General features: G+C 46.8%; 2 protein-coding genes across 2 annotated transcripts in view; both read left to right on the top strand.

Annotated features, from left to right (window-relative positions):
- The window catches only part of SPPL3 (signal peptide peptidase like 3), a 159,482-nt gene that overhangs the window by 64,893 nt on the left and 72,234 nt on the right, over nucleotides 1-22,355 (top strand). The window lies entirely within an intron of this gene.
- Nucleotides 4,258-5,692, top strand: LOC148048904 (uncharacterized). Its single transcript, XM_087705826.1, has 2 exons — nucleotides 4,258-5,288; nucleotides 5,635-5,692. Exons 1-2 carry the CDS (start codon nucleotides 4,258-4,260, stop codon nucleotides 5,690-5,692), a joined length of 1,089 nt encoding a protein of 362 aa, XP_087561952.1.

The following is a 22,355-nucleotide window of genomic DNA, read 5'->3' as shown; positions in this document are numbered from 1 at the left end:
GATCCCTGCCTACTCAGCTGAGGTGTGATCCGAGCCGAGGGGGGAGGAGGGGGAGGCACCGCCGCCGCTGTGAAGCCTCCAAAAGCAAAAGATCCCCGCCTGCTCAGCTGAGGTGTGATCCGAGTCGAGGGGGGAGGAGGGGGAGATTTCCTAAACCCCATTGAATCCAGAGGAGGGAAGAGAGAAAGAAAGAGGGAGTGTATGAGGGTGGGAGATTTCCTAAACCCCATTGAATCCAGAGGAGGGAAGAGAGAAAGAAAGAGGGAGTGTGAGCACAGGAGTGGGGATTTTCTAAAAATCCCATTGAATCCAGAGGAGGGAAGAGAGAAAGAAAGAGGGAGTATATGAGGGTGGGAGATTTCCTAAACCCCATTGAATCCAGAGGAGGGAAGAGAGAAAGAAAGAGGGAGTGTATGAGGGTGGGAGATTTCCTAAACCCCATTGAATCCAGAGGAGGGAAGAGAGAAAGAAAGAGGGAGTGTGTGAGGTGGGGGGATTTCCTAAACCCCATTGAATCCAGAGGAGGGAAGAGAGAAAGAAAGAAAGAGGGAGTGTGTGCACAGGAGTGGGGATTTTCTAAAAATCCCATTGAATCCAGAGGAGGGGAGAGAGAAAGAAAGAGGGAGTGTGTGAGGATGGGGGATTTCCTAAACCCCATTGAATCCAGAGGAGGGAAGAGAGAAAGAGGGAGTCTGTGAGGTGGGGGGATTTCCTAAACCCCATTGAATCCAGAGGAGGAGTGTGTGTGTATTTGTGTGTTTGTGTGTGTGTGTGTGTGTGAGAGAGAGAGAGAGAGAGAGAGAGACTATCACTGTGTTGTAGCTTATGATTCTTGATGAATGTATTGTATTTTATTTTATTTATGTACACCGAAGACAAATTCCTTGTGTGTCCAATCACACTTGGGTAATAAACTATTGTACTCTACTCTACTCATTTCTATTTCAATTCTAATAAGAAGTTTAGCTTCTCTCTCTTGAAAATGTAAGCTAGCATAATGCAAGCTAGCTTTAGCTTTCAAACAGTTCATTTAGTGACCAAAGTTACAACGGCATTGAAAAAAGTGACTGATGACCATTTTTCACACTTAGCGACCATTTTTCACACTTAGCGACCATTGAAGCATCCTCATGGTCACGTGATCAAAAATTTGATGTTTGGCAACAGATTCATATTTATGATGCTTTCAGTGTCCTGGGGTCATATAATCGCCTTGTGTGACCTTTTGACAAAATATAAAATTTTTAATCAAGCCCCCCACCCCCACCCCGGTCAATGGTGTCCCTCTTTACCAATCTGAAAATCTGGTCACCTTAGGGAGGGCACCCATTCCTCTGCATATCTAAAAACTAATCGTGATCTGCCAGGTTTACAGCTTTAGCTGTTTATCTAGTAGTAAGTAGCCTAGGGAATTAAAGCATAGGAAAACCAGATGCCAAAGCCAATTTTTTTTTTGGGGGGGGGGTTAGGAGAGCTGATTCTGCATAGCAATGAATGCATCAGGCTAGAAACAGGGAGACCGTGAGTTCTAGTCCCGCCTGTGGCATGATAGCCATTTGAATGACCTTGGGCCAGTCCTTCTCTCAGCCCTAGGAAGGAGCTAAGACTTGAAGGGACCCAAAGGGGGGAGCCTCTATTCTGTCCTTGTTTTTTGCTTTTCCTGGGAGGAATGGTAGCATCTCTTCCAGGCTGGCTTAGGGCCAGGTGAGCAGAAGCCACAAAGCCAGAAATCTCAGGAAAGACATAGCTACTGTATTTAGGGTCAAGAAGAAGCTGGATGCAGGTTGGCATGTTGATTGTTTGGTGGAAAATGGTTTCAGCTGTTGCCCTTTTGTTCTGCCTTGTGGGGCGGGTGAGGTTGCAGGTGAGCAGGGTCTGCGTCTTCCTAGGTGAAGCAGAAAGGAAGAACAGGAAAAAAACTTTAGATGTTTTTGTTACTTTCTTGGTGTGTATAATAAAGAATTGTACTGAGTCGGCAGTTTCATTCTGAAAAGATTTGACTTTAGGATCCGCATCTTCCTCTGCTCAGCTAAGTTACAAACCAGGACATAAAAAGGGGAGGAAGCAGCGACTTCACCTCTTTCTCAGTAATTTAGCTTCAGAGAAGATTCCTCTGGGGCAAAGTAGCTGGTGGCAAAGGTTGTTGAAGTCCAGGAAAGGTTATGAGGGTGAGATCTAGGGTTAAATCCCCCTCATGGGACCCTATTACACCCCAAGTATATATGCATTTGCTCACTCAGAACACTGACAGAGAATAATGATATTGGCAAGAAAAGGTTTATAACACCAAAGTTTCCATGCTTTAAAACAGGGATCTCCAAACTGGCAACTTTAGGACTTCTGGACTTCAAGTCCCAGAATTCTCCAGCCAGCGCATTCTGGGAATTGAAGTCCGAAGGTCTTAAAGTTGGCAAGCAATGCTTTTTTAAATCTAAAAAAGATCTAAAAATATTTTATAGATCATGTATTTACATGGAGTTTATTCAGATTGATGTTCATTGACAACAAAATTAAGTCTGTCCACCTTGATCATTCTTTTCTTCAAATTTTCCTAGCAACTTTTCAAGAAAGCTGGGCCTTCATATAATAGGTCCAAAATATGATAATTTAAACCCGATCATTTCTGCATCAAATGAAAATTCTGTATTGACTCATTCTGTGATGCACTTGTTAATTTGTCTGGCTGTTTAAAACTATTTTAAAAGTCTCTCTCTCTCTCTCTCTCTCTCTCTCTCTCTCTCTCTCTCTCTCTCTCTCTCTCTCTCTCCCTCCCCCTCCCTCCCTCCCTCTCTTTGTCGCCATCTTCCTTGACTAATTACTAGACTAGATAATTTGCTTCTATGTTTCTTCCTCTGACGCATGTTTATCTTCTAGTCCAGCTTCTCTAAATGTATATTAAAAATATTGATTGATTTAATAAGACATGAGTATATAGGTTTGTCTCACTTCTTTGCTGAACTGGAGTTGGTCTGTTGCATCTGGACCTGGAACATCCTGTCCTTTATGTAAATTTTGCATGGCAATAGTAATGTTGTGAGATTCCCATTTCTCCACAGTGAGGGGGGAGGAGTATCCAGACTGGGTTGACCTTGTCCTCTCATTGATTGGATTGAGTCAGATAAGCTCTTTGGGACACGCCCCTGGCCACCAGGTATTCTCGAGTTATCGACTCAATCCATTCACTGGAAGGTTCACCATTCTGGATCTCCAGCAAATCGCAAGGAATTAAAAGGGAAAAAAGACTTGGACCCGCGAATTTTGCTTCCCTGTACTGCGCACAGCCTCCTCCTGCAAGGACTGGATTGCCACAAGCCCCCTGGGGTGGCACGCTGCCCTGGCCACTGAGTGAAAACGGAGTCACTCAGTGAGGACCCTTGCCGGGCAAGCAGGAGAAGAGAGCACAAGCCTCCTGGAGGCAAGCCCTGCCGCGGAGGCTCTACACACGCAGGAGCGCTCTATTGCTCCCCTCAGGGGTCAAGCGACAAACTGCGGCTTTCCCCAGTGCCGCGGAGCACCTGCGCTGCCTCCACGTGGCCAGAAGACATCGGAAAAGCCAAAAAGGGAATCCCTGGCCACAGGGGCGTCGGAAGGAATCCGGCTGCAAGGGCGCACGGCAACTCTTTGGAGCCCATGAGGCTTGGTGAGGACTTTTAAAAATCGTGCCCTTTATTTCCAGCTACGTGGCGCCATTTTGAAGCCAGGAGGATCCATGTGATCCAAGATGGCGGCGCCCAGCAGCTCTCAGGAACAAAGGACCCAGGCAGCTGCAAGCATGGCCAGCAGCCCCACCGGAGGGGCAGAGGAACATCCATCCATGTCAGTGGCCTTCCCAGAGACTGCCCGGGGGGGGGGGGGGGAGGAAAGGCTAAATCCAAAAGGAAGCACCTCTCCCCCAGGGCAGATCCAGAGGAAGAGGGGGGTCAGAAGTCTTCCAAGTCTCCTTCCAAGTATGAGAGGCAAAGGCACAAGACCTTGGAGAGGCTCTGCAAGAAGGCTAGCAGCCCTAAGACTACTCCAGGCCAGAGCATAGAGGGGAAGACTCCAAGCACTCCCTTATCCAGTGGAGCCATAGAGGAGAACCCAGCCATCATAGACACGTCAGGCCTTTGGGGCTCTGCTCAGGGGTGGCAATCCCCCCCTTCTGCAGTAGGGGCAGCCCTGCTCACTGGACTTCCACACTTGGGCGGAATCCGGCTTGGGGGCATTGGCTCCAGCCAGATACCCCCCTCAGGGGCACCCAATTTTCAGGAGTTGATGATGCGGGCCTTCCAGCAATGCATGGCAGCGGCATTCCAACAGCCACAGCCACAGGGGGCTCCCCTTCCCCCCCCCAGGGTTCCTGAATACCTGGAGGCCCACGTGGAAGAGCTTCCCAGCTCCTCAGCCTCATCCCAGGAGGACAGTGACCTGGAGAGCGAGGAGGGCGAGATCAGGGAGGACAAGCTGTCTGAGGACGAAGGCATGCCTCCCCCTAAACCAACATCCACTGGGTTGTTCCAGCCCTCACTGTTCAAGTCTCTGCTCTTCAAGGCCAAGACAACTGCCAAGCTAGGCAACAGAGCAACAGAGGTGCCGCCTCAACGCCAGGGCTTCTCAGTGGAGAATATCTTCAACAAGCAGGCCATCGAGACTGACACGGTGCCTACGCCCAAGGCCTTCCTCGACCTGGTCAGGCGCCAATGGGCATCTCCTACCACTGGTCCCTCACCCTCATCCACGCCCAGGGTGTTCTTTAATGTGGACCAGGAGTTGGCTAAGGTGCTGGCACACCCCTCCATTGATGCTCAAGTCGTGGCTCTTCATACGTTTACCAATATGCCTGGGGAGCCAGAGGATGTCTTGAAGTCTGAGGACAAGAAGGCGGACCTCACCTTGCAGAGGGGTCATCAAGCGGCTGCTTGGGCAGTGAAAGCAGCCACCACAGCCTCCTTCATTAAAAGATCATCCTTGCTGTGGCTGCAGGAGCTACAGCAACGCACCCCCATAGCAGATGTCCGATCGCATCAGGACATCAACAAGCTGGTGGCAGCCATCCAGTTTTCATCGGATGCCACCTTAGCTGCAGCCAGGTTTGCCTCCAGGGCGATAGCTTCATCGGTGACATCACACAGGCTGCTGTGGCTACGGCATTGGCAGACGGACATTTGCCACAAGTGGCGCCTGGCATCGGCCCCCTTCACAGGGGACTTTCTCTTTGGTTCGGTGCTGGAGCCCTTCCTGATCGAGAACAAGGACAAGAGGAAGGTCCTACCCACTGCCCCGAAGAAGGGCAGCTTCAGGACGGCTCCGTACCCCAGAGGCTCCTATTCCCGGGGTCAAACTCTGGGTCCTTCTTTCGGGGTCAGGATTCCTTCATGGGGTCAGAGGCAGGGTACTCTGGGAACAGACAGTACCAGGGAGGATTTTCTGCTAGGCAGAGATACCCAGACAGACAGCAGAGAGGCAGGCAGCAGAAACGGCCCTTTCGAGGGGGTGGAGGGGGGGCGCTCCTTCTGCAAAAATTAAATCTAGGCCCAGCGCTCCTCCCATTGGGGGGTGTTTGGCGTACTTCGCCAACCGTTGGGACCTCGCCTCCTCTGACAAGTGGATGCAGAAGACCATCAGGCATGGTCTTTCACTCGAATTCCTTTCCAGTCCCCCGACTTTCTTCTGGATATGCCCAGTTTCAAAGAACCTGACCCAGAGGATGTAAGAGGCAAGAGGCCATCCAACACCTGTTGGAGATCAGGGCAATCCAGCCAGTGCCTCCAGAGCAACAGGCTCAGGGGCACTACTCTATTCTCCATAGTGAGGGGGGAGGAGTATCCAGAGTGGGTTGACCTTGTCCTCTCATGATTGGATGAGTCAGATAAGCTCTTTGGGCAACGCCCCCTGGCCAGCAGGACTTCCCCATTATTCGACTCATCCTCAAGGAAAGGTTGCACTACTCTGGACCTCCAGTAATTTACAAAGGACTAAGGAAAATAAACTTGGACCCGGCGAATCCTGCCTCCCTACATCGCACACAGCCTCCTCCTGCAAGCACTGGACTGCCACAAACCCCCTGGGGCGGCACGCTGCCCTGGCCACTGAGTGAGACAGAGTCACTCAGGGAGGACCCTTGCCGGGCAGGCAGGAAGAGAGGGCATATATGCTTCCTAGAGGCAGCCCTTGATGCAGAGGCTTCTCATGAGCAGAAGCGCTCCTCTGCTCCCCTCAGGGGTTGAGCCACGAGGGTTGTTAAAATGCCCTGGAAAGCCTGCGCTGGCAGCTATCACCAGTGGACAAGGTGAGAGCCAGAAAGGCTCAGAAAGAGCTGCGGGAGGCAGGGGGAGGTGAGCTGCAGCGGCATGGCAAGCCTGCAAAGGCAAAAGCCATTTCCATGTGCTCCAGCAAAGAGGATCCTTTTGAATTTGGAGCCGGGGGCCATCTTGAAACCACGTGGTCCAAGATGGCGGCCCCCAGCAGCTCAGAGGAGGCAGGCAGGAGCCCACCTCTCAGCCCTCCAGCAACAACCACAACCGGAGGCTCTGGAGGAGCCCTTAAAAAGGTGAGAAACCATCGCAGAGGCATTAGCCAAGGGCAGGGGACGCAACAAAGTGCCAAAAGGAGGCTTATTAAGGAGGTTGGAGGCAGGCGGTGGATCAATTCCCCCCCAAGCCTACCTCCTAGATGAATCACAGAGGCAGCTGCCACAAGACTGCAGGAAGAACCCTCCCCCCCCAACCTGAGAACTCCTCCCCTCCCAGGGGAGGATTCCCTTCGGCTTCGGTGTTTCAGAAATCTTGCCTAAAAGCCCGTTCTGTCCCTTTCTGACTGCCAAGTAACAGGAGAAGGCTTCCCCCTTAAGGACACTCTCCTTTAAGTAGGAGAAAGAGAGTTGGGGGCGAGAAGGCCCTCAGAAAGAGGCTGTCCAGCAAGAGCCGTGTTTTTTGTGCCTAATTCTTGCTTCCCCCTTAAGAGCATTCTCCTTTGAGTAGGAGAAGGAGGGGGGAGGGGCGAGAAGTCCCTGAGAAGGAGGCTTGCCTCTTAGCAAAAGCTGTGTGTTTTTGTGGCTAATTCCTGAGGGCGGGGCTATGGTATTTGCCCCGCAGAGCCATTTGGGGAGAAGGGGGAGGAGAGGCCCCACGTGCAGCCTGGAAAAACACAGAGGGTGGAGGAGTAATCAGCCCGGCTGCAAAAGGCTGCAGCCCCCAGGGAGGGACAAAAGAACCTCCAATCAGGTTAGAGATTACCCCCCCTCCCCCAAGGCCTCCCAAGTGACTAGGCAAAGAGCAAATGCAATGCAATACAATGCTATGCAATACAATAGCAGAGGGGGAAGGGACCTTGCAGGTCTTCTAGCCCAACCCCCTGCCTAGGCAGGAGATCCTATACCTTTTCAGACAAATAGCTATCCAACAGCTGCTTAAAAACTTCCACTGTTGGGGCATTCACAACGTCTGGAGGCAGGTTGTTCCACTGATTAATTGTTCTGTCAGGAAATTTCTCCTCAGTTCTAAGTTGCTTCTCTCCTTGATTAGTTTCCACCCATTGCTTCTAGTTCTGCACTCAGGTGCCTTGGAGGATAATCAGGCTGCCTCTTCTCTGTGGCAACCCCTGAGATATTGGAACACTGCTATCACGTCTCCCCTAGTCCTTCCTTTCAATAAACTAGACCTACCCAATTCCTGCAACCGTTCTTCATAGGCTTTAGCCTCCAGTCCCCTGATCCCCTCTGTTGCTCTTCTCTGCACTCTCCCTAGAGCCTCCACATCCTTTCTACATCATGGTGACCAAACTGAATGCAGAATTCCAATTGTGGCCTTACCAAGGCCTTATAAAGTGGTATGAACACTTCACGGGAGCTTGATTCTATTCCTCTGTTTATGCAGCCAAAAACTGTGTTGGGTTTTCTGGCAGCTGTTGCACACTGCCGGCTCATATTAAAGGGTTGTCCACTAGGACTCCAAGATCCCCTTCACAGTTACTACAGTGGAGCAAGGTATTCTGTACCTGGGCACTTCATGTTCGTAGAACCTTACTTCATTGAATCTCATTTTCTTAGGCAGTGCCCAATGTTCAAGCGTATCAGGATCCTTCTGTATCTTTAGCCTGTATTCTGGTGTGTGGGCTATTCCTACCAGCTTGGGGTCATCTGCAAATCTGATGAGTCTCTCCCCCCCCCCCCATCAGCATTTATCAAACAGAGAGCTAACAGTCATTCTGGCTCCTTCTTATGACAGCTTGAGATAACAGCAGTACTTAAAGAAGCAGTACTACTATCATGGCATATATATTGCTAACCCAAGTGTTAGCTTACACACCTAACACCCTCATTCAAATCACTGATGAAGATGTTGAAGAGTACTGGGCTCAACACAGAGTCTTGGGGTACTCCACTGCATTCTTCCCTCCATGAAGAGGCAGTTCCATCGAGGAGTACAGGTGTGCGCGGTTGGTCAACCAGTTACAAAGCCATCTGGGGTGACTATGTCTAACCCACATTCTTCTACTTTATGTAGTAGTAGGTTATGGTCTACCCTATCAGAACTTGCTGAAGTCCAAGTTAACTATATCAATGGCATTCCTATAGCCCACTAGGGTTGTCACTGTATCTAAGAAGGCAATATGGCTAGTCTGTCATGATCTGCTTTGACAAATCCAGGTTGGCTTTGGGCCCTTGATCTGTTTTTCCCCCTTTCTGAAGAGGGGAACCACATAACCAACCCTATAGGAGTTCTCCGGTACTCCAGGATCTCGGATAGATATAGTTCACTTGTTTGGAGATCTCGTCTGCCAGGATAAAGTCAACCCATCCTGGATACTCCCCCCCCCCCCCCACTATGAGAAGAGGCGTATCAGGTAAGTACCAACGCCCTTACTCCACCGCATACTTCCCTCCATGAAGAGGCAGTTCCATCAAGGACTACACATGGAGTGCGGTTGGTCAACCAGTTACAAAGCCATCTGGTGTGATGCCATCTAACCCACATTCTTCTACTTTATCTGGAAGTAGGGTATGGTCTACCTTATCAGGACTTGCAGTGACTTGTTTTGTCACTTTATCTAAGAAGGCAATAAGGCTAGTGTGGCATGATCTGTTTTTGACAAACCCATGTTGCCTTTGGGCTCTTTATCTGTTTTCTCCCTTTCTGAAGATGGGAACCACATCAGCAATCCTATGGTAGTTCCCCGGTACTCCAGGATCTCTGATAGATATAGTTCACTTGTTTGGAGATCTCGTCTGCCAGTTCCTTCAGATCCCTGGGGTGTAACCCATCCAGTCCTGCGAATTGGACTTTGGCTAAGGTAAACAGGTGCTCACTTACCATTTCTTCCCTATCTCATCTTGGGTTCCTAATCCAATTTTTGGGGTGCGGTTCTTGATAGGTTGGACTGTTTTACCCTTTTGGGTAGAGACAGATGCCATACATGAGTTAAATAGTTCTGCCTTACCCCTGCTGCTTGTCACCTTCTGGCCACTTTCTCCCAGCAAGGAACCAACTGTTTCCTTAATCTTTCTTGTCTTTAACATGCGGGAAGATGCCCCTTTTGTATTGTATTTTATTGTTGTTGTTGTTGTTGTTATTATTATTATCATCATTATTATTATTTTACCTTGGCAGCAGGCCTTTCTTTATTGTGAGCCTTAGCTTCCCTCACTTCATCTTCACACACACTCTAGTGGCTGACCATTGAACTCCATCTGTGCTTACATTCAGAATATCTCTGCGCTAATCCTAGCCATAGAATCATAGCACCCTTATGGCCGGGGGAGAAAGGGTCAGACAGGCCAGTCCCCAGGCCAGAACCCACCACAAACTCAGAATGGGATGTCCGACTATGAGAAGTCGCAGAAGCACCTCAGATAGCCCACGATCTTAGACAGCATTCGCTGAGGGCAGAACATATAGCAGGGGTGGATAACATCAGAGCCGACTGGCTCAGCCGGACCGAGGTGGACAATTTGGAGCGGAAGCTGCAGCCAGCAATCTTCGAGGAGCTGGCGGAGTGCTTCGAACGCCCGGAGGTCGACTGATTCGCCACGCCCCTCAACGCTCAGCTCCCGAGGTTCTTCTCCAGGTACCAGACATGGGGGGCAGAAGGGGTAGACGCTCTGTGAAGCCCATGGCCCAGGGGTCGTCGGTATGCCTTTCCACCCTTACCCCTGATCCCCAGGGTCATATGGAAAATCCTTCGGGAGGGGGCGGAAGGGGTCCTGTTGGCGCCACCCTGGCCCGGGTGGCCGTGGTTTGCAGATCTCCAGTCGCTTTTAGTGGAGAGGCCCTGGGGAATCCCCCAGGAGAGGATATCCCTCAACCAGGGGTCGCTGGAGCAACCAAACCCTCAATGGCTCCAGCTGACTGCTCGGCTCTTGAGCGGAGCATCCTGGGGAAAGACCTCTTCCCCCCCAGGGTGATGCAGACTATCCAGACTGCCCGCGCACCCTCCACAGAGCGTATCTATGGCTCCATGTGGCGGGCCTTTGCCGCATGGTGTAACTTCCTGGGATACAACCCTATCCAGGCCTCAGTGCCTCAGATTCTGGACTTCCTCCAGGCAGGCCGGGACAGAGGGTTAGCTCCTAACACGATTAGGAGACAGGTTTCAGTCACCTCATCAGTTCTCCCGTGTGGCAGGAGCCAGAGCTTGACTCACCATCCTATGGTCAGGCAATTCCTCAAGTGGGCTTCCAACCCCAAACCGCACACGGTGTTCAGATACACTTCCTGGGACGTACACAGGATAGGGGACGCTCCAACAGGCGCTCCATTTGAGCCTTTACGAACAGTTTCCCTTAAGTTCCTGACTCTTATGGTAGCCTTTCTGGGGGCCATCTCCTCCGCCAGGCGGATATACGAACTGCAAGCCCTGTCCACCAGGGAGGATCTCTGCGTCTTCCACCAAGACAGGGTGGGGTTACGACTGGACCCGTACTTTATCCCCAGGATGGGCCCCTGCTTCCATCGAGCCCAGGAACTGATTTGCCCAACTTCTGTCCAGACCCTTCTCACCCGTTGGAGAAGTGGCACACTCAGGGCGTAAGGAGGGCTCTATGGATTACCGCAGGAGAACCAGGCGAAACAGGAAATCCGAAGCTTTGTTTGTCTCCTTCCAACCAGGTCCTGGGTAATGAGGTGACTTCCACCACAATAGGCAGGTGGTTGCGAATCTGCATTGCCCCTGCATTCCAATCACAGGGCTTACAGACACCAATCATATCACGGCCCACTCCAGGCAGAGCGCAGCCACATCCACGGCCTGGGTCATGCAGACATCCCTGGCCGAAATCTGTAGGGCAGCCACGTGGGCCTTCCCCTCTCCCTTTCCTAGGAACTATAAACTGGACTCTTTTGCCTCGGCAGAAGCCTCTTTGGCTGCAGGGTGTTGCAGGCGGTTCACAGGGTGGGGCCCACGCCTCAACTGGCATGAGGGGGGACATGGGGCCTCAGGGGTCTCCCTCTCTAGGGACGTGCAGGCTTTGGTACGTCCCATTCTGGATACTCCTTCCCCCTCACTATGGAGAAAGGGCGTTGGTACTTACCTGATACGGCTCTTCTCATAGTGGGGGGAGGCGTATTCAGTCCCTCCCTGACTATGTTTGCACGACTAAGTGTTATGTTCATTGTTTTATGAAGTTATATAAATATTGATGTCGAAGACGATAAAGCTAAGAACTGAATTAAGAGTCTGGAGTGAATGGTGCAACGAATCGGATGGAGCTCTTCGTCAAATAATGGGGAAGTCCTGCTGGCCAGGGGGCATTGCCCAAAGAGCTTATCTGTCTCATCCAATCATGAGAGGACAAGGTCAACCCACTCTGGATACTCCTCCCCCCACTATGAGAAGAGGCGTATCAGGTAAGTACCAACGCCCTTTCTCTTTGTCATTCCCAAGGCCTCAGGGAGGCTGGAAAGCGATCCTTGATTTGAAACGCCTGAACCGTTCCATTTGATATAGGAGGTTCAAGATGCACTCTCTGCACTCTATCTTCGAGGGGATTAGGCAGGGAGACTTTCTCACCTCCATAGACCTCACAGAGGCCTACCTGCACATTCCCATTGCCCAGGAACACCGCAGGTATCTCAGGTTTTGTTACCTGGGGCACCACTTTCAGTACCGGGCCTTGCCCTTTGGGTTGTCTTCAGCCCCGAGCGTATTCACTAAGGTAATGGCTGGCTCTGTTACACTTTCAGCGCTCGGTCAAGAGCCATCACATATTAGTCCTCACAGACAATATCACCACCAAGGCCCACATAAAGAGACGGGGGGACCAGATCGAGGGCCCTCATGAAGGAGGCCAAACGACTGGGACAGTGGGCCGAAAGGAACCTCCGGTCTTTGAGGGCAGAACATTTCATTCATTTCATTTCATTTTATTATATTTATATGCTGCCCTTTTCCCCCGAAGGGGACTCAGGGCGGCTAACAAATCAAATCAGGGAAGGGGGAGTACAGACAAAAAATAAATAACAAAACATAACAATACATAATTTAAAAACAGTCATACCATTCGAAACGGGGGCAACAGCTCTTTAGCCCCAGGCCTGTCGAAACAGCTAGGTTTTAACGGCTTTGCGGAAGGCCTGGAGGGTGGTGAGGGTTCGAATCTCCACAGGGAGTTCGTTCCAAAGGGTCGGAGCAGCCACAGAGAAGGCTCTCCTCCAGGTAGTCGCCAGTCGACACTGGCCAGCGGATGGAATTCGGAGGAGGCCTAATCTGGGGGATCTAATCGGTCTAGTGGAGGTGATTGGCACAGAACACATAGCAGGGGTGGACAACACTAGAGCCGACTGGCTCAGCCAGGCCGAGGTGGACAACTCGGAGTGGAGGCTGCAGCTGGCGATCTTCAGAGAGGTGGCGGAGCACTTTGCATGCCTGAAGGTCGGCTTATTCACCACCACCCTCAACACCCAGCTCCCGACGTTCTTCTCCAGGTACCAGACACAGGGGGCAGAAGGGACGGACGCTCTGCAGAGCCCCTGGCCCAAGGGCCTTCTGTATGCCTTTCCACCCTTACCCCTGATCCCCAGGGTCATACGGAAAATCCTTCGGGAGGGGGCAGAAGTGGTTCTGTTCACCCCTTACTCGCCCCAGAGGCCGTGGTTTGCGGATCTCCAGTCACTGTCAGTGGAGAGGCCCTGGAGAATCCCCCAGGAGAGGATATCCGCCAGCCAGGAGTCGCTGGAGCACCCAGACCCTCAATGGCTCCAGTTGACCGCTTGGCGCTTGAGCGGAGCATCCTGAGGGAAGACCTCTTCTCCCCCAAGGTGATACAGACTATCCAGACCGCCCACAGACCCTCCACGGAGCGCATATACGGCTCTAAGTGGCGGGCCTTTGCCACATGGTATAACTGTCGGGGGTGCGATCCTATCCAGGCCACAGTGTCACAGGTTCTGGACTTCCTCCAGGCGGGCCTGGACAGAGGATTAGCTTCCAACATGATTAGGAGACAGGTTTCAGCCATCTCATCAGTTCTCCTGTTTGGCAGGAACCAGAGTTTGACTCACCACCCCATGGTCAGACAATTCCTCAAGGGGGCTTCCATAGGTACCCTTCCTGGGACTTACACAGGGTATTGGACGCTCTAACAGGCGCTCCGTTTGAGCCTTTACGAACGGTTTCTCTTAAGTTCCTGACTCTTAAGGTGGCTTTTCTGGTGGCCATCACCTCCACCAGGTGGATATCCAAGCTGCAAGCACTGTCCACCAGGGAGGATCTCTGCGTGTTCCACCAAGACAGAATGGTGTTAGGCTGGATCTGTCTTTCATCCCCAAGGTGTGCTCCTGCTTCCATTGAGCACAGGAACTGACCTTGCCCAACTTCTGTCCAGACCCTTCTCACCCGGTAGAGAAGAAGTGGCACACTCTGGACGTAAGGAGGGCTCTGATGATCTACCTCAAGAGAACTAGTCCAATCAGGAAATCCGAAGCCCTGTTTGTCTCCTTCCAACCAGGGTCTCTGGGAAACAAGGTAACTTCCACCACCATAGGTTGTGAACCTGCATTGCCACTGCTTCACAATCACAGAGTCTGCAGACACCAAGTCAGGTCACAGCTCATTCCACGCGGAGCACAGTCACCTCCATGGTCTGGGCCACGCAGGCCTCCTTAGCTGAAATCTGCAGGACAGCCACATGAGCTTCCCCCTCTCCCTTTGTTAGGAACTATAAATTGAACTCTTTTGCTTCGGCAGAAACCTCGTTCGGCCACAGGGTGTTGCAGGCGGTTCACAGGGCGGGGACCATGCCTCACCAGGCATGAGTTGGGGGCATGTGGTCTCAGGGGTCTCCCTCCCTAGGGATGTGTAGGCTTTGGTACATCCCAGTCTGGATACTCCTCCCCACTCACTATGGAGAAAGGGTGCTGGTTCTTACCTGATATGCCTCTTCTCATAGTGGGGGGAGGAGTATCCAGCCCCTCCCTGACAAGTGTTTCTGTGACTAAGCGTTATGTTTTTGTTACAAGAAAGTTTTATATATATATATATATATATATATATATATATATATATATATATATATATATATATATATATATATATATATATATATATATATATATATATATATATATATATATATATATATATATATATATATATATATATATATATATAAAACTAATTAAAAGCTAATAACTGGAATAAGAGTCTGGAGTGAATGGTGCAACGAGTCGGATAGAGTTCTTCGCCGATAACGGGGGAATACCTGGTGGCCAGGGGCGTGTCCCAAAGAGCTTATCTGACTCAATCCAATCAATGAGATTACAAGGTCAACCCAGTCTGGATACTCCTCCCTCCACTATGAGAAGATACGTATCAGATAAGTACCAACACCCTTTTTCTAAGAACAACTCATAGCCTAACATAGTTAAGTCAAAGTTAAATTTTCTATTGACTTATTTGGAGTATTCTTCGGCTTTTTCATTTATGCAGTGTGATCAGTAATGTACTTGTGGAATTTTCTAAAACAACTGTCGTTTCTCTTTCTACGTAGAGCTCTAATCTGTAATTTAAAAAATCCTTAATACTTTTACAAAACAAGAATCGGTGTTGCCACTTTAAACATACTCTTAAAAAAAGATCACAGTTTGTTCTCTCAACTCACAGCCACAATTGAGCAGGTTTCCATTGTTAAGCAATGAAGAACTTGTTAAGCATTTGTTAAATGAGTTATGACCTTTTGTACCATAGTTGTTAAGTGAATTGGGCAGTTGTTAAGGGAATTTGATTTCTCTTGTCAGATGTCAGCTGGGAAGTTTGCAAATGGTGGTCACATGAGACAGTGCAAATGCCCTCAATACATGCCAGTTACCAAGCAGCCAAATTTTGATCAAAATGTGATCAAATTCTGTTAAAAAACAGTTCTATAATGCTGAGGTTCTTCAGAAAAGAACTCCAGCACGATAAGAAAATACTATGGATTTAAGGCAATTTCAATGAAGGAGGTTTGAGATGGGTTTTTCTTGCACCCAGTGTGTAAATGTACAGAGACATATTTTTGCAAAATGTTTAAGTTGTTGCTAAAATCAATGCTTTAAAACCAACTCCAAAAATAATCAGCTATTTCATTTATTTTGGTCAAGTTTATGATAAGCAGTTTGATAATTTGTTATTTCATCCAGATGTTCAGTAGCTTTCTCAAAGTGATTTTTAGTAGATTTATAACAGAAATCAAATACACTTTTGAATTTCAAGTAATGGAAACAAAATGGGCATCTGTAGAAAATTTAAAAAATGAAAAAATGTTTTATTTGACAGAAATATCTAAGTAGCTTAATAACATTAATTTCATATTTAGTTACACTTACTAATTTTTATCTCTGAATTTATTGACTATTTGGGCAAGAAAATTCTGTCAGCTATTAAAACTGCTGACAGGGAGAAATTTAGAAGCCACTTAATGTGCTCTGAGAATTGACAGGATGGCTGAGTTCAGTGGCCTAAAAACTTGAAGAGTGATGATAAACATACTTGGGGAAACTGTGTCAAGAGATAATTTTGCAACTGTGCCACAGTGACAATTGAAAGCCCATTGTGTTCAAGGTGGAAATTTATAATTTCAGCAGCAGGAGCCAAAAGCCGATGCTCTTTAGTCACAATTGTGGAGTAAACGTTCATTAAAGCTACTGTTTTACAATTCTGTACCTAGTTGAATCCGATTGCTGTGCAATCAATCCTTTTACCAAAGAAACTTTATTTTTTAAAATAAATAATATGTTTATGTGAATAATGAAAAAGTGTGTGAAAATTGATTTGATAGCCACTAAAGAGAATCTCTTTAAATTAAATAAAACTTAAAATGATTTACAAAACTGAAATGTCACAGGTGAATGAGAGTAGTAACTAGGTATTTATAAAGAGGTATAAAAACTAGAAATGTTATCTAGGTAGGTGATAAAATCTATTGAAAGGATAAGAATATTGAAAGACTGGGAGCTGATTGAAAACAGATTGTGTATCATTGTACTTAAGCATCCAGACAGGTATCGCCTATTGATGGGAGTTGGGTGACATATACATTTAATACACTGCAAGTAGTCCTCGACTTATAACCACAATTGAGGCCAAAATTTCCATTGTAAAGCAAGGCATCCATTGAGTGAGTCTTGCCCCAGCTGTGAAGCGAATCACTGCAATTGTCAAGTGAATCTTCCCCATTGACTTTGCCCCTTGGACCTTGGTTGGGAAGGTTGCAGCTGGAGGCCACATGAGCCCAGGGCAGTGCAGCTGCCATGAATATAGCAATAGCAATAGCAGTTAGACTTATATACCGCTTCATAGGGCTTTCAGCCCTCTCTAAGCGGTTTACAGAGTCAGCATATCGACCCCACAGTCTGGGTCCTCATTTCACCCACCTCGGAAGGATGGAAGGCTGAGTCAACCTTGAGCCGGTGAGATTAGAACCGCTGAACTGCAGATAACAGTCAGCTGAAGTGGGCTGCAGTACTGCACCCTAACCACTGCGCCACCTCGGCTCCTTAATGTCAATTGCCAGCGTCCGAATTTAGGTTACATGACCACAGGGATCGTACGTGGGAGAAACAGTCATAAGTAACTTTGAAGGTCACTAAATGAATGGACATAAGTCAGGGACTACCCACATAATGCATTTTTATTACATCCGATGCTTTGAAAGCCTCTCTTGTATTCATCCTGAATTCTATGAATTTCAACCCCTTCTTGCTTTGCTGTCAACAAAGCAATAGACAATAGGCAAAGCGTATGGAAGCCTTTTAGAATTAGAATTCTTTATTGGCCAAGTGTGATTAGACACACAAGGACTTTGTCTCCAGTGCATAAGCTCTGTGTACATACAACAATAGTGATAGATTATTATCATAGTCACTGTAAAAATGCACTCATCATAAAACATTAGATACAACACTTAGTGATAGTCATGGATTCTAAATGAGCAAGCAACATAAACAATATTAGGATACAAATGAAACAATTTAAATAATAAGATACAAGCAACAAAGTTATAGTCATTAGAAGATAAGGTGATAGGTAATAGGAATGATGAGAAGAATAATAGTAATACAGTCTTAGTAAATAGTTCGACAGTGTTGTGGGAATTAGTTGTTTAGCAGAGTGATGGCATGGGGGAAAACTGTCCTTGTGTTTAGTTAGAACTGTTGCTACTGTATTGTCTAATATTGTGAGTGGTGATAGTGTAGGAGGGCTTCTCCTAAAATCTACTATCATTTCTACAGTTTTAAGTGTGTTCAGTTCAAGATTGTTCCGGCTGCACCACAGGGCTAGTTGTTCAATCTCCCGTCTGTATTCAGATTAATCGTTGTCTCGAATAAGACCAATCACTGTTGTACTTTAATACTTCAGTACTTTAATGGAGGGATCCTTTGAAATGCAATCATTGTTATAGAGCAGGTATCGGCAACCTGCAGTTCCGGAGCCACATGTGCCTCTTTTTCCACCCTGCTGTGGCTCCCAGTCACCCTTCGCCTGGCCTTAACTTTGCTGCAAGCATCTTGTGCAGCACAGTTAAATGTAGTGTGCTTCACAATGGGGGAGACAGTGTCCCCTCTTCCTCCTGGACCCCATTACAATGCAGGGTTCCACCACAAAAGCGCGTAGGACAAAAGCGCGCTCGACAAAAGCGCGCTGTGACGTCATCACAGCGCGACGAAAAAGATCGAAAAATGTAAAAATAAAGCGAAAACCTTACCCTAAGCCCCCCAAACCTAACCCTAAGCCTAACCCTAAACCTAACCCTTAACCTAACCCTAAACCTAACCCTAAACCTAACCGTTAAAGTAACGAAAAACCTAACGCTAACCCTTATCCTAATCCTAACGCTAACGCTAACGCTCTAAAGCTAACCCTAACCCTTAACCTAACCCTAACCCTAACCCTAACCCTAACCCTTACCTTTATGTGAATCGGCTTGCTTTAATTTAATTTTTATTAATTTTTATTTGAATTTTTCGATCTTTTTCGTCGCGCTGTGATGACGTCAAAGACGCGATTTTGTCGATCGCGCTTTTGCCGTCCGCGCTTTTGCCGGGTCACGCAATGCAGAGCATCGGCCACAGCTGGACTGGGCTGTCACATCTCACCCTCGCTGGTGATGTGTTCCTGGCTACTTCTCACACAGAATGCAGCCATGCCACATTTCTCCAGTGTTAAACTGATGCATTTGAACTTCACTATCACATGCAAAGTTGTTACAGTTAAATTTTGTATTATGTTGAAGCATGTGGGATATAATCCAATTCCCCTAGCTTGGTCATTGATAAGCAACACATCCATTTGCATTACCTGTTACTTGTACATAGATTTTAGTAAGCAGCGACGGAGGCCTGGAGGACACTCAGAACTGCCTTGCAGTATGTGGAAGAAGCATTTCTAAACACGCTTTGGGTGCATTGGTATTAACCAGTTGCAAATCCATGGTTCGGTGATTCTCCATAGGAGGAGACTTTGATCAAACGTTGCATCTGTACCAATCCCTTGCATGTTTATTGTGGAAAGATATAGATTTAGGCTTGCCTGGTTTTTATACATAGATTTAGGCTTGCCTGGTTTTTGTTCTTTGTTTTGAAAAATAGGTGCTGGTTCCTGGCTCCATCCAAATGTATTGCTGATGTGCGTTCTAGTATTCCATCTGGTGCAGCTGCTACCGGTCTGTGGTTTCTCAGGCTGCCACTGGCTCTTTTTGAGTAGTGGAAATGTGTGTGCCCTTCTCCTGTCTTCTGGCACTTCACCAATTCTCCAAGAGTTTTCAGAGATGATTCTTCCATCATTTCTGGTATCTTCTTCAACATCCTGGGATGAATAATTTGTCTGGTCCAGGATACCAGCTTGCTAAGGGCAAAAATTCAGCTTGCTGCTTGAATCGTTGGATTCCCTTTCTTTATACAAGGAAGTTTAAAAGAGCTCTCCTTTTCTGAGAGAAGAGAAATAGCAATAGACTTATATACCCCTTCACAGTGCTTTCCAGCCTTCTCTAAGCAATTTACAGAATCAGTCTCTTGCCCCCAACAATCTGGGTCCTCCTTTTACCAACCTTGGAAGGAGGGAAGGCTGAGTCAACCTTGAGCCTAGTGAGAAATACAAGGAAAGTACTATGCCTTGTCTATTCTCTATTATCACTTCCTCACTTTTTCTGCCAACAGATCAGCAGCTTTCTTGATTCTTATTTTAGACATAAACTCCCCACCCCCCCCATGCCCCTTGCTTGTTGCATTTATATTGTGATAATTGTTATCTTCAGCTCATTTTAAGATTTAGGTTTCCATCTTCATCCCTACTGCATCTACTCTCAGTTTGACTTCTCAAGCCTGTCAGCTGCTGTTTATTATGCACTGAAAAACGCAAATGAGGCCTGGTGCTTGATGGCCCTTGTTTCTGGCAGCTCAAAAGTTTGTTTTTCAGGATGTCTCCAACATACTGTATTTTTGACTAAGCTGCCCCAGATATTAATTAATGTTGTAATGCTTGTAGGAAGTGATTATATTTTAAAAGAGGCACTTGGGTGATTGCATGAAGAGCTCTGTGATCTGGAACCGGATCAATCCATCTGTGTTTTCTGCTTGTACTTGAAATATCCTGGGTTGATTTGGGAAATGATAAGTGTTCTATTAATCCTGGAAGTGCGAGATGTTTTCAGAAGTTGCTCCAGGGGATTGCTGCTTGATCGCTTGACTTTTTATGCAGCTTTGTATCCTTCTAACATTTGATGTTATGTTTTTCAGTGGAATTGTACAACTTATATGTTATATTAAAGGTGGAAAGATTTCTGAAGTGATTTATCTTTGCATTTTGTTTTATACCTCAAAAACATGTCATTTTAACAGAGGTATGTAGACTTTTTATATCTACTGTATGATGTTGCTTTTTGATAATCCTAAAACTATACTTAATAACAAATTGATGGTGGAATTAAACAAATTATTGTCCATTAGACCAACCATTTTATGTTTTCTTCACTGACTTGCTGCCTGTCCATGTTCCTGCCCAGTTCTGGGTGCTAATTTAAATGACCAAATAAACTTTTTTATGTGTTAAAATCACTTAGTAGAAGTTTTTGGTTCTGCTGTTCCTGCTCTTGAGATGAAACTAATGGGACCAAAAAGGAATGTTTTTGCTACTATACACCATCTTTGAAATTATTTCACTAAAATCTTGAGCTTTTACTTTGTTACCTTTCAGATAATGTTTTTTCCTTCAATCGTTCTCAATATCTAAGTGCAATATTGTATCTGGGCTTTGTTATGTGCTGTTTGTTGCTTAGATATAAACCACTTTAGAGTTAATTGATGGGAATATACACATTTCTAAAGTAATAGCTTTTCTGAGAAACAGTTGGCTGAGAGTTCTCCATATTTAAAGTAGATTTTTTACACCTTCATTTTTTTCTAGCAGAAAGAAAGCTTTTAGCAGAATTTTAATCTGTTCATGGTTTTAAAAATTGTTTCAAATTACCAGCTCATGGTTTTAAACTGTGTTTTTTCTTTTTCTGTTCTTTCATTGTTGTAATTTATCTGTTTAGTATGACACCTCAGTAGTGTAAGAAATAAATCAAGTGATGTTTACCGAACAATACAAAAAGGCACTTCTTGTCCATAGGTTTATAATCTGAAAATATACAAGACAGGAGGAACAGGAGAAAGACGAAAGAGATACCAGTTCTTAGGCCAACTGAGTTCTTGGCCTGTCCCTCTGCTGCACCTGAGGGGAGAGCTAATTACGCAAGTGAGTTAGGAATTTTGGAAATGGAAAAGTTAATAAAAACTCACCTAATGAAATATTTATAGATTGTGCTTGTAAAACATAGTACAGCAGTTACACACAAATCTGCATATTCTTATGCTTAATCGTGGAATCCTACAGTGGAATTGAAGGAGTCCATTTAAAGTGTTGAGATCAAACTTCTGGCTCATTTCAAGAATTCAAATTAAACTATCCCAAAAAAGAGGTCACCCTCTTGAACACATCTTGTGAAATGAAGCCATCACCTTTCTGGCATTCAGTTGGAGCCTGCCTTAAATCCATTATTCCCTAATGGAATATTCTGGAAGAAAAGAGGACAAGCTTCCCAGTCCTGAATTAAGCCACCATCTTGCTTGGATTTTTCCCTGTCTAAATCCTGACAACCTCCAGGCATCGAACCATGACTTCTGTTGTGGCTCTCATTGAAGTAGGGGTGAAATGCACAACTAGGATTCATTAGTGTACGAATGATGCCTCACACCTAACCAGAAGATGACTGTCCCAGCAGCTTCATGGAGCTGCTGATAGGATCAAACCATGATCATCCATGAAAATCCCTCCGAATGCAGCTGAAGCCAGATTGCCATGGATCAAACTATCAGTTTCTTCTACCTGTTCTCTATAATTACAGTGATCCTGCTTTTTTTAAATGATCTTCTCTAAGAAGAGAATAGTGGGGAAGCGACGCTAGGCTCCATGCTGCCCTGGTTCCTGCAAAGTGGGCAGAATTGCTGGGACCTTACCTTTTCTCAGAGAAGCATTTGTTAAGCTCCCATCTGGTTCTCAATCCCTTCCCCAGCTGCTTTCAGTAGCTAGGTGAAACAGGAATCCCATTCACAAGTGATGGAAGAACTGAAATATCCCAGAGCTCTGTCCATTTCCTCAAGATACCCAGACTTCAGCACCTTCCACAGGGTATCACATCATCTTGCTAGATTCTGTCCATTTGGTTTTGCTCCAAGCCAGAATGGGAACAATTTTATTCAGAAAGTGCCTGAACAGATTATGGCAATTTAGCCTAATAGGTTTTTCCAGTCTATCTTTTCTTACTAGGGATTAGCACACACTAAATAGTAATGCAGCTGGCCAACATGCCACAGATGCAGTGAGGGCAGAGATCTCATTCTGCTTGGCCATCCTGATTGCCATGGCAC

This window comes from Thamnophis sirtalis, unplaced genomic scaffold (genome assembly GCF_051295495.1).
Source record: "Thamnophis sirtalis isolate CommonGarterSnake01/CBP01778 unplaced genomic scaffold, rThaSir2_p1.2 scaffold_2, whole genome shotgun sequence".
Taxonomy (NCBI): Eukaryota; Metazoa; Chordata; class Lepidosauria; order Squamata; family Natricidae; genus Thamnophis; species Thamnophis sirtalis.
Note: the sequence above shows the minus strand (reverse complement) of the source record. Positions and strands in the feature narration are given on the sequence as shown.

Coding starts and splice junctions, on each gene's coding strand:
- LOC148048904 (XM_087705826.1), top strand. CDS start 4,258: ATGCGGGCCTTCCAGCAATGCATGGCAGCGGCATTCCAACAGCCACAG. Junction 5,289..5,634: donor GGCAGCTTCAGGACGGCTCC/GTACCCCAGAGG, acceptor ATTCCTTTCCAG/TCCCCCGACTTTCTTCTGGA.